Here is an 18,662-nt window from a genome sequence, read left to right as displayed (position 1 = left end):
CATTAAAATTGGAGCCAACACTCAGTACGCCCCGTCCACGTGCAGGCACTGACTGGAGCCCTGCACATGCTCCATGCCACCTGTCTCTTTCAAAGACCCCACCTAATTAAAGCAAGAGCTGGGGGGCACCTGGGGGGCTCAGACAGTTAAGCATCTGCCTTTGGCTCAGGTCAGGATCCCAGGGTCCTGGGATTGAACCCTGCACTGGGCTCCCTGCTCAGCAGGGAGTCTGCTTTTTTCCCTCTCTCTCTCTCTCTGCCCTCCCTCAGCTCATGCTCTCTCTCTCTCAAAATAAGTAAAATCTTAAAAAATAAATTAATTTAATTAAATTAAAAATAAAGTGAGAGTTGGGGGGATGCAAAGCCATTTGAGGGGCAATGCAGCCTACAGAAACAGGGTAGGCCACAGAGGGACTCCCGTGAGTAGCAGACCTGCCTGCTTCTAAGTCATGGCAACGAGTCTCTACTTTTAATTGGCACATTTTCTAAGCTGTTAGAAATAGGGCTTTAATCACAAATTAAAGACAGGCTGCTTCAAAAAACAAACTGCTAACACAAAGCATAATAATGTCTTAAAAGAATTTTGTATAGGGGCACCTGGGTGGCTCAGTCAGTTAAGCACCCAAGTGCTGATTTTGGTTCAAGTCATGATCTCAGGGTGGTGAGATCAAGACCCACATCAGGCTCGTGCTGGCTGTAGAATCTGCTTGAGATCTGCTCTCGCCCTCTCCCTCCCCCCCTCTCCACTCTCCACCATGCATGCTCACTCACTCACTCAAAAAAAAAAAAAGAATCTTGCATAATTAATTAGATTGATATTTTTGTGTTAATCAATAGGTCAACAGTAAGAGAGTAAGAGAACAAAATCTGTTATGCAAGACTTAAAAGACTGACATCTCACTTCTCTCCTCCTAAGGCCAGGAAAAGAAATAAAATGATCTTTTTCCTCTTCCTGCACTTTCTTCTGTATCATAGAGTCCCTTGCTCCCTCCGCCCCATACCAGGCTAGGACACTATGTGTCCTAGTTCACTTTGGTCGCAGATGGTTAAATGGGTACCTACCTATGAGCCAACCTGCCACCCCGTTACACTGGGAACATGCTTTCTAAATTCTCAGCTCAACGCCTGGTTCATAGTCCGTACTCAAGTGTGGACGAACAGAAATAACTAACTTTAGAAAAGAAAATATGAACTATAACCAGGTGAGCTTTCAGAGAAAATATGTACCATACATTTAATAGACAAAGGATTAACATCTATAATCTCTAAAGGAGTTCCTGCAAATCAACAGGAAAAGGTCAAACGCCTAAAGGAAAAATAAGAGAAATGCACCAGAAAAATCACTGTCGAAGTAGTGGCGGTGACCCATACATACATAAAAATATATTCAACCTTAATAAAACTATACTTTTATTATTTCTCACCTATCAAATGGGCGAATTTTTTTAAGATGACATCCAATAACATGACAATAGAGAGAAACCAGGATCCCCTTCTTCAAATTTATAAAAAGTTAACATAGGCTCACTCATTTAAAAATTCAAGAGATACAGAGTGACGATGAAGAAGAATGTTTACAAATCCCACTCCCTCTTCGGGTAACAACTCAGTGATGATCCTGCCAGGAAATTTTTGGTATTTTCACACCAGAGACACATGCATACACACTGATACTTATTTCTCTAATTGATATTCCATCATGTATGTTACTCTGTAACGTAATTTTTTTTATTTCAATTTTTTCAACTTAAAATCGAAGAGAAATTTCAATGTCAGTAGAAAGGGACTTATCTCCAACTTTGGCTGAACTGCATGATAGAGGTGTGCTCACACTTATTCAAATGACTTTGCACCAAGGGAACTTCAGTTGTTTCTGGTTTGGTTTTTCACTATCGTAAAACAATTCAAAAATGAGCATTCTTATACATATTTTTGTGGGTTTGTATTTCTTGGAGCAGACTATAAGGAAATTAACACATAGCGTCAGAAGGTAGCACATCTTCAATTGGGGCAGGATGGTACTGCTGGGGGGCGGGGCAGTAACTAACACCACCGGCTCTCTACCATCAGGTGCCCTGTGATATTCTCTCATTTAATGCCCACGTCTCGGACACATGTATTATTCTTTGCCTTATTCTCAGAGAGGACAGTGAGGCACGGAAGGGCTGGGTCCTGCTGAGGGTGTCAGGCGCTGTCTGAGGCATAATTCGACCCCACTCCACAGCCTACCTCCCACCTCAGCATGGTTCTGACAAATCCCCTCCAAGACCTGACACGGTCCTCTTCATGTGCTCCCAACACTTGGCAGATGTCTGCCAGGTTGACAGCTGAAACAGTCTTCCGTTGTTAGGAAAACACAATGGGGTGAGAGGCTGGGATAGGGACGGGCCTCCTGCCCACCCCCACCCCATTATGTCTCACCGAAACCTTCCAGGTCAGAACCCAGGGTGGTGGAGGGTGGGGGTGTTTCTGATTGGCACAGACTGGCTGTGGGGACCAAATGGAATGATGTGGGAAGAGCAGAATCAGGGTCTGAAGGAGCAGCACCCGCAAACACAAACACACCCCGCAAGGCAAGAAACAGGTTAGAGCACGGAAGTGAACCAGCCGTGGGTGCCCTGCAGGTCCCGACCTGCACCCACCTGCCCACTATGGGGTCTGCAGTGACAATGGCAAGTGTGCCTAAGGGGATGCCGTTAGCCCCGTACCTGCCCCGTGGGCGTGAACACCAGAAGCCCCACGGAGCCCGGGCCCCCAGCGGGGCAGCACCCACCTGCGGGGGCCCACTGAGCAGCAGCCTGCGCGGGTGGAAGCTGTCCACGCGGCCCTCGGCACGGTTGCCGTAGTCCATGTGGCTGGGCCGGGGCACCGTCCACTGCCGGTAGTAGAGGGACTGCTCCGTGGACGTCATGGTCTTGCTGAGCAGGGGGCGGAAGGAGCTGGCCCACATGACCGAGTGGGAGGGCAGGAGCGATGCGGCCTTGGGCAGGCCGCTGCTGTCGGTGGCCGTGACCATGTCGTACACCAGCTTGGGCAGGAAGACGATGGGAGGCTGCCGGCAGGCCTTGCTCATGGAGCACTGCGAGGCCTGTAGGACGAGGGTGCCAGCAGCAGGTGTCATGGACGAGGAGGAGGAGCCCGAGGAGGACAGCTGGGAGGACGACACGGTGACTGACGCCTGGACGCTCCTCTGGCCGGTCCTCAGGCCGGAGTCCGGCTGGGGGGTCGGCCCAGGGCTGCGCCTGCTGATGACCGGTGGTGGCCCCCGACTCGCGTGGGGCCTCTGTCTGTCACCGGGGGCCCTGGTCTCCTCCGAGGGGCCGCAGGACTGAGGCGATCGGGCCCGCTCCCCCTGCGAGGGTGCCGCGGGCTGAGCCGAGGACTCCCCACACGGTGCCGAGCCTGGGGAAAACACGAGTCTTAGGAAAACACAAGCCTTAGGAAAACAGGCTCAGTCCCGCACTGGGAAGGACCCTCACCAAACCACCCCCGTCCCCGCTTCTGGGACATAAACTACCCGTGCTTGACAACACTGGGAATTCTTACTAATGAAATCCCCACTCTGGGCAAACAGAAAGTCTCCCGTCCTAGAACAGAGCCACGGCTTGCTGAAGGGGGAGACCCGGGGTCCCATGGAGTGGCCTCATCCCACAGCCACCCCAGAACCCTGCACACTGCCTCCAAAGTCTCTCCGTTGCATTCCCCTGACCCAATCTGTCCCACAGCACCCTGCCTTCAGTGCTCAAGAGACCCTCATGCAGGTGCTCCCAGGAACACCTCTCCCGTCTGTCCCATGTGACCATGGAGCTCACAGCTCATCTCTGCACCAGCGCAGCGGTGGCTTCTAGTTCAAACTGCCAGCCTGACTCACAGGACACAGTAGGCTTTACCAAACACTAGAATTACCTAGCTTTTAGAAGGATCCAGGAGAGGACATGCAGCACGCACAGCAGCCACCCAAATAGGGACCTTCCTGTGTCCTTCCCCCACGTGGACCATGCTGAGACCCTGGTGAGTGTGGTCACCTGGATGCACCAGACAGCACCCTGCTCTCCTTTAGGTCATCCCAGCCACAGGCACCAGGGCTCGCATGCCAGCTCACAGCAGCCCTGCAGACCTCAGGCCCCACAGAAAGCAGAGCAGACAGGACAGTGCATCGTTGTCTTAAATCTGTCCTTTCCCAGGAGACGGTGTGGAGACAAGATAGACCAAGGGAGGCCTGAGACCCCTGAACCATCCTCCTCAGAGACGCCTTCCTGCCACCCTGCAGCCCCTAGCTTGGCCTGCACCCCATGTACCATGCCACTCGGGCTACTTCCCCTCTGGATCTGAGCTCCCCAGCAAGGACCCCACAACTCAGCTCTGCAGCCTGCATCTAGGCCTTTACAGAGGGCTCAGGGACAGAGGGACTCAGCACCAGCCAGTCCCCTTCTGCCCAAGGCCTGGCTCCTGCTGAGGTTCGTCGTCCTCGGGCAAGGCACTTGAAGTGACTGGCTCCGTGTCAATGGATGACCAGAAGAGCAGATGTGGGGAGGCTGTGAGGGACCAGGGCACTGGCCTGTGGCCAGGAGGACAGACAGGCCTGAAGGACCTCAAAGAGGAACAAGATTCCAAAAGTAGACCAAGGGAACCCCAATGTCTTCATCCACTTCCCTGGGTTGTGAGGACCAGCCTGGTAGGCCCCCAAGGATGGACATCCACACTGATGTTTATCTCTGTCCACCTCCAAACCTCCGTTGGTCTGTCCCCAGTTGAATCCAGGGGGATTGTCGGTCTATAAAAATGGTACCCAGCCCCACCCAGGTCCCCACCCTGACTCGTGTGGCTGTGGAGACGTGTCTCACCTCCCTGGGCCTCCATACCCTCATCTCTGAAACATATGGCACCCAAGGCCATGGGAAGCATCTCGGCAGAGACCCCCCTACAATCTCAGGACCTTTTGAGGAGTCCTGGCTACGAAAGTCACTTCACCTAACTGAAGCAATCCAGAAGGAGAAAGGCTGGCCCATAGCCTGGACATTCTATTCCTGAAGACACCGCACAGACCAGTGTGTCCTCAGAACCTTCTAGAAAGCTGTCCCACCAGGATGAGGCAGAAAAAGCACCATTCCTCTCTGTTCTGAATAGCATAGATTCATTCACTCACCCATTCGCCAGCTCCACCCCAGGGGCCCAGGCTCCCTATATTATTTGGGGCAGAGGACCGGAAGCTGTAGCATTTGGTTTTTCTGACCCAAGCGGAGGACTAGGTCTCCCTTCTGCCGCAGAGCCGCCAGCTGATGTGAAGGAGGCCTCTTTCTGACTCCCTCTGCGTGTAACTGCGAGGGAGACCCCCCTCAACCTGGCTGACTGTCACCCGTGGGCTGTGTGAGGAGGGGTCAGAAGACAGGAAACCAAATCCCTGGGTGCTCTCTGCCCTCCACAGCCATGCCCTGACCACAGCCAGCTGCCCACCCGCCCAGAGCTGCAGGCCCCGGGACCACTCACTGCGCCCAGTACAACGTGTACTTCCACAGCCTGAGCCTCCTCCGTCCCAAATATCTTCTCTTCTGAGACCCAATGGCCAGCTGCTCTCCGAAACCCACAGAGACCGCACCCTACCCCTAAATCTGCCCCCACCTGAGACAAAATTACCTCTTCACCCACCTGTCACTTCATATGTGTGACTGTGCAGGGACAGCAAAGCAGCCCCTAATGCAACATCACCTGGCTTATGAGGACTGATGAATTCTCCAAGAGTAGGTCTGTCTCTAACGTGTCTTTCAATGCCCTAACTCAGAAACAAAGCCGGCTCTTGGTGAAGACTGCAACAGGAAGACCGGTGATACTGTTTCACGTGTGCCCATCCTGTCTGCTCCCAGACACCAAGCCTCCCTTAGGCAGAGACTGGGCGTTTTACCCCCATTTCCATGTGATCTGGGTCCAGGGCTCAGGGAACACCTGCTGCCTTCTGTTGCTTTTCCCCCAGAGAAATCTGTGTCCACATCTCTCTGCCTTTGGATTCGACAAGAGCACCTCACCTCAGCCCCTCCCGTCTCAAGGGCACAGTGATTCCCTAAACCAACAGCTGCCTGGGAGCAGCCAGGGGACATGGCCCAACATAGGCCGTCAAGGGGATAGGGTCCATGATCTTCTCCCAGGAACTCTGAGGTCCTGCCCAAACCTCTGATGTCCTGGACCCCAATCCAGAAACATAATTCCTCCCTAAGCAAGCCCAGTTCTTCAAAGATTCCCTTCTCTCTCCAGTTCTGAATAAAATAAAGATCTCTTTTCATTCTCTGCAAACTCAAAAGAAGCATCCAGATGTGCACTCTTTCCCACCTTGAGACTTACTGGATGCTTTCGAGGAGAGAGACGAAGATGCCGAATCATGGGAGCGGGACCTCTCCCTCTTCACCGGGCTCCTCTTCTCTGAGATGGAGCCTGTTTCAAGACACACACACTGAAAATGCCTCATAAGCATCATCTTGTATGTCAGCCCAGCACTTTATAGTTTGCAAAGTGTGTTCACTTCTAGCATCCAACCATCCATCCATCCATCCATCCATCCATCCATCCATCCATCCACCCAGCTACCACCCTGCAGGTGCCCACCTCTGACAGGGCCCCGAGGACAAAGAAGGGGTGGGGTGCAGGGGAGGCCAGGCAGGTGCCCTGGGCTCATGGGGGCTCCTTCTCATGAGCCGCAGTTATGAGTGTAAGGAGTACAGGGAGAGGCCGGGGAGCCCAGAAGCCAGGGTCCCACCCAGCACAGAGAGGCAAGAGCAGGTGACTTCTTGGAAGAGGTGACCCAACCGGAGCCAGCAGAAGTTTCTAGGTGAAGCACAGAAGAGGGAGAATTGAAAGCCACAGGGAGAGCCTCTGTGTGGCCCAGAGGTGGCAAGAGCAGAGCAGAGCCAGGGACCCCCTATGAGCTGAGTGTGATCAACAGGATGGGGTACAGCATGGGGCGGGGGCTGGGGAGCTGAGAAGAATGAACAATGAGACTAGAGAGTGCCAGGAGTGCAGATTCAGCCCACAGGCAACAGGGAGACCGAGTCATCTTAGTGTCAGGGTCACATTCATATTAGTGCAAGGTCACTACAGCACCAGCAGAGTCTGCCCAGGGGCCTTTAGTCTCCGTCTTACAGATGAGCAATCTGAGACCAGGACAGAAGGCATCATCACGTGTCCCAAGTCACAGAACCAGCAGGTGCAGTGGGAAGAGGAGCCGGGTCTTGGAACCTACACCACACCCCACAAATGCTTCACACTTTCATATAAACAGCTTTGTCCTTTTAGTTGTGCTACTGACAATAGCTAGATGCCCTGCATGGCCCTGATTTGTGTGTCCTGTTAAAATATAGTGTTGGATTTTCACGTCTTCAAATGAAACTGGCCTTTTCTCCTAAATCTTGATAACAGACACATCTTGTTGATTCACGCAGAGAAAATAAGTGAGTGAATCTTATACAGGGCGGTAATGCCACCAAGTCAAACAGAGCAGAATCCTGAATCCTAAGAAACCTCAATTTTCCTTCCTATTCTCTAAGAATTCCAGAACTAGGAAGAGCCAATCGGGATTTCATTATCTCACACCACCAAAAAAGAGGGAAAGGAAAGCAAAATCTGAATTCAACAAGGGATGTGCTTTTCCTGCAAAGACGGATCTAGAATGCACTCATAGTTGTTGGCCATCAGACGGGCCCCAGGGCCAGAGCACCTGCACAAGTGCAAGCTGCCCCCAAGATGCAAAGGCGAGGCAGACCTGCCCCCCTCACCTTCCGTCACCAGCTCCTCGTCCTCGTTGTCCGTGCTGCTCAGCTTTTCCGCATCACTCTCCAAGGGCTCATTCCGAGCCCCCTTCTCCAAGGGAACTTCATTGCTCACAAAGTAAGCAGCCAGGCCCAGCTCCTGCTCCAGTGCTGTTCTCACCAAGCAGGAGGAGTTTATTAGACGCAGGTCACAGTACCTCAGAGACCTAGAAGGGAAGAGAAGTTATTGAGTGTCTTCTGCAACAGAGGCACTGCGGCGGGGGTGGGGGTGGGGGGTTTGGGGGGGGAACATAGGGATCAGGACCAGTCCCCACCTCCTCTTTAGGGCCCTAGGACTTGTGCAAAGGGAAAAGCAGATTGCATAAGGGAGATCCCTTGACAACCAAGTCAGTTTAACAGAAAGTCTCTTGCGGGACCTGCTATGCATTCAGTCCTGTCTTGCATGTCATCAAAAGAGCATTTTCAGGCCAGAAGAAAAGCAGGCTTGAACCCCAACCCTGCTACTTCCTAGGGCCAGAACCTTCCACAAGCTTACAGGCTCAGATTTTCATCTGAAAAATGAGAATTAATATTAATAGCCATCTAAGTGCACTGTTTGAGGACTATATGCAGTCGTGGACATTTAAATTATTCAATCAACACTTAAAATGGGCCCAGGAATGTGCTAGATGCTAGGGATAGGGTGGCAATCAAGTCACTGCCATATGAGAAATGAGAGTCTGTCTGGGAAGACAGATACCAACAAGCAGTAAGACAGCAGAGGGGTGGGCTCAGAGGACAGGCCAATGCCGGGCTCGGGTTGTGCAGTAGAAACAGCAAAGCACCTGGAGAGACGCTCTATAATCTCAGGCAAATGACCTTTCACTTGCTTATCTATAAAACAGGATAGTGGCTACTGTTGTGAGGGGTTTACTATGTCAAAAGTCTAACACTGTGCCTAATACAAAGAAGGTACTCCGTAAATGCTTGCTCAAGTTGAAGATAGCTTAGGACTTTGTCGTAGTCCTTAGGGAGCCGAGGAATGGAAGAAATAATCCATATGAAAAGTAGCAACCCAGGTCAAATGTTTTGGAACCCCCTTTACCTGGCCCATGAGGACACACCGAATGCAGTAGCCTTTGTGTAAGTGAGGGCTGGTCCAGGGGAAGGAACTCTGGCTCTGGAGCTGGGCAGCCTGGAGTCTACGGAATGTGACCCAGGCTTAATTCTCTGTAAGTCCTGTTTCTTCATTGCTCAAAGGGAACCACTGAAATATGACCTTCCCCCAGGGTTGGAGAGTAAAATGAAATATGGCACATAAGAATCATCTAGGGGCACCTGGGTGGCTCAGTGTTTGAGAATCTGCCTTCGGCTCGGGGCATGATCCTGGGGTCGTGGGATCGAGTCCCGCATTGGGCTCCCTGCAGGGAGCCTGCTTCTCCCTCTGCCTGTGTCTCTGCCTCTCTCTCTCTGTGTCTCTCATGAATAAATAAATAAAATCTTTAAGAAGAAGAATCATCTAGCGCAGTGCCAGCACATAGAAGGAATTTCATAAACGTCAGCTCTAACTGTTTTGTTATACCAGGGAAGACGTGCAAAGGCTCCACAGCCTGGCTGCCTCCTCTTGTGCAGAGTATTAGGTAAATCTTTAGAAGCCAACCGGTCGCCACCAATTCAAGCAACTGTCTTACCGGAGGCCTAGTAACCTTCCGTCCTGCAGTATCTACCTGTCTGTGTGACAGCCTAGAGACCCCAGGAGACCCCAAGCGGGCTTGCAGCTGACTTCTCCATGGCTGTGGCCTCCAATGGAACACAGCCTTTGAGACAGTCCGCCCTGTGTGTGGAATCACTGGCTCTTCCTAAGTGGCATCATCCACGTCCCCACCTCCCAGAACACCTCCTACACCAGGAAGACCCAGCGATCACAGCAGCTGAGACACCAGGACTGATATAGCCTTGACCTCCCCAAGATGATCCCCTACCTTCCTAAACGGAACAGCCACCCCTCACACAGCTGGTGATCCTCACAGGGCGAAGCTGAGGGAGGCGTCAAGCCTCACCCCTGCTGGAGGACCTCCACCCACGGGGCCCAGCAACAGCCATCACACCCCCAGGAGCTCAAATGGTGCCTGTCTGAGAATCAGGAAAAGCTGCCCAGACCTCAGACACGTTTCACTGCCACAGGCTGGAAACCTATCACAATAGATGCACAAATCCATGACGACTCTGCACATAAAGACTCCACCTCAGACCATGAGAGACTCCTGACTCTGGGAAACGAACAAGGGGTGGTGGAAGGGGAGGCGGGCGGGGGGACAGGGTGACTGGGTGACGGGAGCTGAGGGGGGCACTGGATGGGATGAGCACTGGGTGTTATTCTATATGTTGGCAAATAGAACTCCAATAATAAAATATACAAAAAAAAAAAAAAAAAAAGACTCCACCTGCCACGGGGCACCGGAAGCCGGGCCGGCCCAGGCCCCACAGGCGCGGGCACAGGCAGCCGGCCCTTCGCAGGCCCCCAGGCCACGGCGCCCTCCTCACCTCGGCAGGGACTCCCCGTGAGGGTCCATCCCGCTGAAGATCAAGATGCACGGCAGGCCCTCCAGCTCCAGGTAGGTCTGAGGCCTCCACTCGGCGTCCTCTATTTTCTGCCACGTCTGTGGAGAACCGAAAAGCAGCGAGGTGGCGAGAGAGCCCTTGCTCTTGCTCTCCGACTGGCCCAGCTCACAGGGCTCCGGTGTCCTCCTCCGGAGGGCTCTTCAACCACAAGCAAGCTCGGCGCCCGCTCCCGCTGCGCCCCAGCCGCCCGGCGCGGCACCGTCAGCGGACCCCGGGAGACAGTGCGCACCCTCGGCAACGGAGCGGGTTTCCCGTGGCTGCGTGAGCGCGGGCCGGGCCTCCCTCCCAGCTCCTCCTACCCCACTCTGCCCTCAGTACTCCCTCCCATCTCTGTGGACCAGTGCGAAGCTGTGGCCCAGGCACTGTGCTGGGGGGAGGGGCACGAAAGGCACGCCGCAGCCCCCGAGATTTTAAAGATCAAGACAATGTGCTTTGGGGAGCGACATTTATAAGTGATTTGGTACCGAGGCGGGGCCGGGACAGGCAAGGAGGCAAGAGGGGTGGCCGGGCGTGGAGGGGGCGTGATGGACAGCAACACTGTCGCCACTCAGTCACCCCTCGGTAACCCCTCGGTCACGGCCCCCCCCAACTCTCCCAGGCACCTTTCACCCCGCCGGTCCCTGACCACGGTGCCCACCTTGAGCTGCTTCACGAAGTGCTTCCCGATGGTGATGCCGGAGCTGGGGTTGCCCAGGATGATCTCGAAGTGCTCCTCCAGGGCCAGGCGCGCCCGCACGTGGGCCAGCCGCTCATAGGCCACGGCCGCCAGCGGCGAGCAGGGCACCCGCAGCAGGACCATGAGCCCGTGGCCGCAGGGGCACTGTTTGGGGGAGTTGATGAGGTTCTGGGTGATCTCCAGCGTCTCCACCGATGTGTAGTCCTTCATCTGCGAGAGGCCGCTCACGGCCATCATCGCAGCCGCGTAGTGCTGCACGAGAACAAAGGTCCTGATCACCGCGCTGTGCAGGCGGGGGAACCTGCAACAAAGAGAGATGGAGCCGTGACCGGGCTGCTGCCAACCTCCGGGACGCCCGGAGCGCACCAGGGGGACGAGCGCCTTCGCCCAGCAAACAAGTGACCCAGCGCGTCCACCACGTCGGGCACAGCAACTCCCAGATTGCCAACAAGTTGTGTTTCCTTTCATGGCAGGTTGTTTCAAACCTGAAATGGAAGCCCTCCTTAGAAGTCAAAACACTTCCAGCTAGGAAACAAGAGCATAGGTTTGCTGTTCCTCTGTGTTTTCCACAACCTGGTGCATAGTAGCTGCTCATTGGTTCAATGAACCAATAGGGGAATGAATAAAGTAAGAGATTGTTTCTTCTATCCTCAGCTTAGTTTATGGTTCTTTCAGTTAGGAAATTTGCTCCCAGTTCCCCCTGAAGATAGAAGCACAAGCAGTCAGCATGTATGTGTGGCTATCATATTCCCCAGATTGAGGGTGACTATCCTGAAGGCACATCACGGCATTCAAGTACGATGAGTAATGAGAAATGTAACTAAATGTGATTTGACAGATGAATTACAAATCAGAACATACTCAGTCAAACCAAGAATCCCACTTTTGGCTTCAGAAGCTGTTATCATAGGTTTCCACATGAAAGTGGTGACCCCACCATGACCACACACACTGCTAGAGCTCTTCTGATTCACACGTCAGAAACAGACCCAGAGCCCCACCAGAAAAACCCAGCCCTCTAGGTCACTGTGATTCTTTGTAGGAATAGACAAATTGACATCCGCTTTACATGTGATGCTCTTGTGGGTTTATTTAGCTGGAATGTGTCCCCTGACACAGTGGCTTTTTGGAGCAAAGATAAAGTAGTTTCTTGATCTACAGAGATCAGACCCTTACCATGGCCATGCCACCCCGAGAGTTCTATCAGCGCAACCAATCCCCTTCCACAGAATTTCTGAGGTCTTCTCTTGTCAACTCTTTATTCTTGTCCTTAGCTTTTCAACAAGGCCATGGGTTCTATGAACTGGAGAGCTGGCTTGGCAAATTTGCCATTACCAAGTTTCTGTTGTCTCAAGAAGGCATGAATGATCTGCAGATGCTGGCACACAGGGGACTCAGCAGCCCAAGGACTACTTTGCCCTGCCCTGGTGCATTGGCCAAATAGTGCCCAAGAAGAAAACAAGAGAGCAGGGTGGAAAATGCATGGTCTCTCCTGCCCTACAGGACTACCTCAGCTGCGGTGGCCCCTTGTCCCCCTGAGCAAGGTGGGATGAAGGGGCATGAAGAGGGGCAGGACGTCATTTAGGAGGAAGCATACTTTCTCCCCCTCTCTGACATGGTAGGAAGTGCCTGCATTCAACTCTCCTCAAAGGACAAGCAGCAAAAGGACAGGAACCACATTTATCCATCTGAAATGACCATATAAATCATATTGATCCATCTGAAATGACCAGAAAACTGGACAAATATATGAAATAAGAGTGTTTCCAGATATTGGGCATTGGGAAATGAAAGATGGTGACCCTTAGAAATGGAAATCAAACTAGGTGAATCCTCAGCTTCTTCCTGGAAAAAGTTTCTGGAATGTGCTCAGGAAAGGGGAACCCAGGCAAAGCATCAATGGTCTCCCTGACTTGAGGGAAAGGCCCTGGAATCCAGGGAAATCAAGGCAGCAAGAGTTCACAGAAGAAAATACCAGAGAGGAATAAACTACACAAATAGAGAACTCAGGAGAGCTACAGAGGGTCCCCAGTCGTCAGCTGAGCAGTGATCAGTGCGTATAGGTGAAGAAACTACTCAAGGCCAAAAAAAGAACAATCCAAGAGAATTAAAGGGAACAATGTCTCAAGCTCACATAGGATTTAGAATAGCTTCTATTCCCATCAGTAGCATGGAAGACCTCAGAATTCATGGAATATTATAGAATATTTAGAAGGTTTTGCCTTAGTGGTAGGCAAAGGTAGCCCTGGACTAAATACTGCTCTGATCCTGCTGAACAAAGCTTAAAACAAGACCTAAAAGGATTAAACTCTCAGACAATTTAACTGTATCAGAGCAAAGCTGAAGATTTATAGGAATACAAATACATCCAGCCAAAACAAGGCGAAATTCACAATGTCTGGAATCCTCTCAAAAATTACAGATATTTAAAGAAGAAAATATAATATAATAAAGGAGGAAGAAAAATCAATCAATAAAAAGTGACTCAGAAATGACATACATGATAGAATTAGTAGACAAGAACATTAAAACAATTATTATTATAACTATATTCCATACACTTAAGAAACTACAGTAAAGATCAAGAGTGTCAAGTAGAGATATAAAAAAGACTCAAATTCTAGAGATAAAAACTAAAAAAGCCAAAAGAGAGAAGATGACCTGGACCCTGAATTCTCATGGAACTACCATCTTGGTATTTGGACTTGCCCTGCCCTGTTAGCTACAATAGGCGCATTCAGGGATAGATAGATAGATGACCCAGGATAGGTCAGCAGTCTTTTCTGGGAATTTTTCAAACTGCTTAAAACAATCAGTCCTCCTCTAGAAGCTGAAGACTGTGTAATTCAGCAACAACCAGGGGTGATATTTTCATGGAAGAAGCAGTGTGCAATGAGATACAACACAGCCAACACAGAGAGACACAGAAGACAAGATAACACAGTCTTGGGAGTGCGCAATACCTAACTTAAGCTGCTCCTGAAACAAGCTGCATCTCTGACATTCTGTGGCTTATTTATTCAACTTCTCCTTTTATTTCACAAGTCAATACATTTCTCTCCTTTTCTTAAGGTAGTTCAAATTGAGATTCTATCACTTGCAAGAGTCCTGATTAATAAATAAATGCAAGTAACTGTTTATCATCAATTCATCAATGTACATTCATGCACGTGGTGCCTGAAGTTGTCTTTCTTCTTTTTTTAGAAGACAATTTCTTCTCTTAGGAGAAGAATTTCTTCTTATAAGACTCCTTTACTTTTATAAAAATATAAACAAACAAACTGGATGTGAAGAACAGCAGAAAAAAAGGTTAGTAAACATGAAAACACAGTAATAGAAATGATTTTAAATGAAACAAAGGGAAACAAAAAACGACTATGGCATCAGAGAGTTACAGGAACAACTTTGAACCATTTAATGTATGTGTGATTGGATTACTCTAAGAGAGAGGAGAATGTAGAAAAATATATATGAAGAAATAATCACTGAAATTTTCCTCAAATGTAATGAAAATTCAATTAACTTAAGTACAAGAAAACTATACCAAGCTTCTATAAGAGTACAAGAGTACAAGTTTCTTAAATACAAGAAACTATACCTATTCATATCTTAAATTACTTAAAACCAGTGACAAATTAAAAAAAAAAAAAAAAAGCAGCCCAGTCAGGGGATAGAAGGGGCTAGGAAGGGCAGGCACATTACAGCAAGGAACAGAGATGAGGATGACAGCAGATTTTGTTTGAAACAATGCAAGTCAGAGGACAGTAGAGCAACATCTTTAATGTACTCAAAGGAAAAAACAACCTAAATTTTATACCCAGGGAAAGTATCTTTCAAAGATGAGTAAAAATAAAGACACACAAAAGCTTAAAGAATGTTATCACCAGCAGACCTTCCCTACAAATGTTGGGGAAAAGTCCTTCAGACAGATAATGAAACCATATTAAACCACATGAAGAAATGAAAAGCACTGGAAATAGTAACTGTGTGCATAGATATAAAAGGTGTTTTTAAAAATTACTATTATTTAAATAGCTCTAAAAGATAATTGACTAATTAAAGCAAAAGTAATTTATTGTGGAGTTTATAACATATATAAGTAAAATGTATGAGCATAGAAGCACAAAGCCTAGGAGGTGAGAAATAGATACACTATTGTAAGAATCTTACCCATAAAGTCATATAATATCACTTGAAAGTAGAAAGTGGATTAAAAATATATACTGTAAGGTCAAAAGCAACACCTGAAAGAACATAAGAGTTACAGCTAATAAGCATGTGATGGAGAGAATGAAATCATAAATGCTCAGTTCATACAAAAGAAGATAGAAAAAGGGAGTCCACAGAGCAGATGAAACAAATAGAAAAACTGCAAGATGATAGATTTAAACACAACCACATCAATAATGACATTAAATATAAATGGTCTAAACACCCCAATTAAAAGTCAGAGACTGTCAGATGCAACAAACAAGCCCCAACTATAAGCTGCCTATATGAAAACAACTTTAAATATAAAGACACAAGTAAATTAAAGGTAAGATAAAAAATTATGAACTATGCTAACCCTACTTAAATGAAAGCTGGAATAGCTATATTAATATCAGAAAGAGTAGATTTTAGAACAAAGAATAATATTTTGGGGGTCATTTTATAACAATAAAGGAGTCAATTCATCAAGAGACATTTCACCAAAGATAACATACAAATGACAAATAAGTACATGAAAAAATGCCCAACATCATCAGCCATTGGAGAAATGAATGAACTGTTGGCACATATTGTATAACTTCATTTATATAAGACACTAGAAAATGTAAATAGTCTATAATGAGAAAGGGAAAGGAAGGAATAATTACCAAGGGGTAAGAAGGAACTCTTATTTATTATCTTAACTGCAGTGCAGGTTTTGCCAGTGTTTACATATGTCAAAACTCACCAAATTGAACACTTAAATATCTGTAGTTTACTGTATGTCAGTTATTCCTCACTAAAGCTATTGTTTAAAAATAAAAGAAAAAAAGAACCACCATGTGGAAGGTAGTGGGGAAGCAGCCCAGCTCCAAACAGCATGTACAGGGAGAATGTGCCTGCCCCTAAGCCTTCATGGTTGATCCTATAAGAAGGAAGCTTGGGCAGCCCGGGTGGCTCAGCGGTTTAGCGCCGCCTTCAGCCCAAGGCTGGATCCTGGAGATTCAGGATAGAGTCCTACATCGGGCTCCCTGTGTGGAGCCTGCTTCTCCCTCAGCCTGTGTCTCTGCCTCTCTCTCTCCCTCTCTGTGTATCTGTCATGAATAAATAAATAAAACCTTTAAAAAAAAAAAAAAAAGAAGGAAGCTTCACAGAAAACATGTTAGAATAAAAGTGGAAGCTGTGAAATGCCTAAATCTCTTAGGTACCAGCAAGTTTGTGTCAGTCAGATCTGTGGTCTTACAAGTGGATTTCCCAGCCATATGCTGGTGTCTGTGTGCAACACAGGGCAAATCAGCAGGCTGACCATGCACATAGTGACAAGGGGCAGGAACCAATGTGTTCTTACCTTTAGTGACTTCTGTCCAAGTTGCCTATGTCAAAAAAGATTTCCATACAGATGATTCCTAGGAAAGGCAGCATGGCATGGTGGAAAGAATATTAAACCTGGCTATAATCCAGGTTGCCACCAATAGGATGTGTGACCTTGGGCAAATCACTTCCCCTCTCTGGGCCTCATTTCCCACAAATACAAAATGGGGTGGGGTGGCTGGCTTAAATGATTCCCAGGCGATCCTATGATTCTCCATAACTCATATTCCAGAGTTTTATTATTTACTTCTCACTTGGTAAAATGTGAATTTTGATCTCTGTGCCACACTTCCGGTTCAGCAGAGGGAGAGAGAGGCAAGAAAGGAAGAGGATAGTGGTGAGGATGACGATGACAGTGACAGTCATGGTGACAGTAATAGTGCTGATGGTAATAGCAGCGATGCAATGGTGGTGAGGTGGATCATGATGCTGATGATGGGACAGTGACAGTGACAGTGGTGTGGATGGTGGTGACAGTGATGGTGATAATGGTCTTGGTAATAATGGTGACAGTAGTGATGATGATGGTTGTGACAGTGACAGTGATAATGGGATGTGACAGTAACCATGGTGCCAACAGTGGTGCTGATGGTGGTAATGGTGGTGACAGTGATGGTGACAAAGCATGATGGTGCTGGCTGCAGCTAACATGAGCATGTAATATACACCAGGTATGCTCTTAATGTTTTGCATGTATTAATTCATTTAAACCTCATAACATCCCCGTGTGGCAGGCATTATTACCCTAGGTAATAGGTTGAGAAAGGTTCCTAAAGACTCACAGCCAATGAGCGACAGGCTCAGGACTCGAACTAACCCAGAAAGCATGATTCTGAAGCCTGAGTTCTCAGCATACAACCATCCCTGAGGCTGCACACGTTCTTGTTCCATAAAACTCTCATAAGAAGCCACTAGAAAAGTAGATTTGTTCACAAGTGAGGGTATAGAAGTTCAGACAGGTTCAGTGATTTGCCAAAGGTTAAAACTAATGTATAAACCCAGGACATACGTACGGTCTTGTGGTCAATCTGGCCTTCTACTAACCATGAGACCTTGCTCTGTATGGCTTAGTGGCTCTACTATTTTGGGGCCAAGTAACAAAGATTTGGTCTGGCTTCACCACAACCCCTCCATGGGACCTAAGGCAGGTGACCCAACTTAAGTCTGCTCCTTCCTCTGACACACAGGGATAACAGGACCTATTTCACTGTGCTGCTGTGAAGATATTTTATGCAATAAACGTAGAGTACTGGACCCAAAGTTACAGCTCACTAAGCACAACAGAAGGAGCTGCATGAGGAGAGTAGGGCGGAGAGGCAGAGGCAGGACTCCTGCCCTTAGCAAGTTTATGAGTGCGTAGCTGCCCATGTGTGAGGTGGAGAACAGATTAAGTCCATCAGCATCACAGCACTGAAAGGGATTTAGTTTCTCAGAGGGCATTCTGGGGAACACTGATCCCATGACACACAATGGAGACATCGCACATTCTAGCCCCCTCCTCAGAACTTACAGTATGCAGGGCACCTGAACGCCCGGAGAACTCCAATGGAAAAGAAAACCTTAAATGTAAGGTTTCTCTAACACATTTGACCATGGGATCCCTTTTGGCATAAGAGCTATTTGCATCTGGCCAAAGCAGTCCAGCTTGGAACACACCTTGAGAAGCACACGTCTAATTGAATCCCTTTGTTGCCACATGGGAAGGGGGCGCCCTGAGGGACAGTGATAGAGCCCAGCTCAACACCGACAATTAGCGGCAGAACCACTCATTTTGTTTTGCAGTAGCCAGTCTATAAAACTCGGGCTGGCTTTATGATGTATAAACTGGGTGGATGTTGGCAACCACTTAGCCTCCCTGGGCCTCGGTTTCCTCATCTGAGACATGGCAGCATTAAAGTCTGCCAGAAATCAGCCATGACACGGGTCAAAGGGCAAGCTGTAGAGTCAGACTGACTCGGGGTTCACAGCCAGTTCTATCACTTGCCAGATGTGTGGCCCAGAAAAGTCAAAGGGGTCTGAGCCTCAGTTTACTTGCAAAATGGAAATAACAGCAGCAACTGGCTAAGACAG

At 48.8% G+C, this 18,662-nt stretch overlaps 1 protein-coding gene across 8 annotated transcripts in view; it reads right to left on the bottom strand.

Moving 5' to 3' along the window:
* Positions 1-18,662, bottom strand: part of GREB1 (growth regulating estrogen receptor binding 1) — a 136,188-nt gene that overhangs the window by 18,943 nt on the left and 98,583 nt on the right. For 6 of the 8 annotated variants that reach the window (XR_004806248.2, XM_049095744.1, XM_035700755.2 and 3 more), the window contains 5 exons: positions 10,992-11,331; positions 10,277-10,392; positions 7,760-7,959; positions 6,321-6,422; positions 2,773-3,401 (listed from right to left, as the gene is read on the bottom strand). Coding sequence is in view for 7 of the 8 variants with exons in the window: in XM_049095744.1 (XP_048951701.1) it covers positions 2,773-3,401; positions 6,321-6,422; positions 7,760-7,959; positions 10,277-10,392; positions 10,992-11,331 (1,387 nt within the window). In the remaining variant the exon portion in view is untranslated. Of the gene's footprint in view, positions 1-2,772; positions 3,402-6,320; positions 6,423-7,759; positions 7,960-10,276; positions 10,393-10,991; positions 11,332-18,662 lie in introns of those variants that run through there. The other 2 variants (XM_035700753.2, XM_035700756.2) reach the window with 2 other exon arrangements.

Source organism: Canis lupus, chromosome 17, assembly GCF_003254725.2.
Source record: "Canis lupus dingo isolate Sandy chromosome 17, ASM325472v2, whole genome shotgun sequence".
Taxonomy (NCBI): domain Eukaryota; kingdom Metazoa; phylum Chordata; class Mammalia; order Carnivora; family Canidae; genus Canis; species Canis lupus.
Note: the sequence above shows the minus strand (reverse complement) of the source record. Positions and strands in the feature narration are given on the sequence as shown.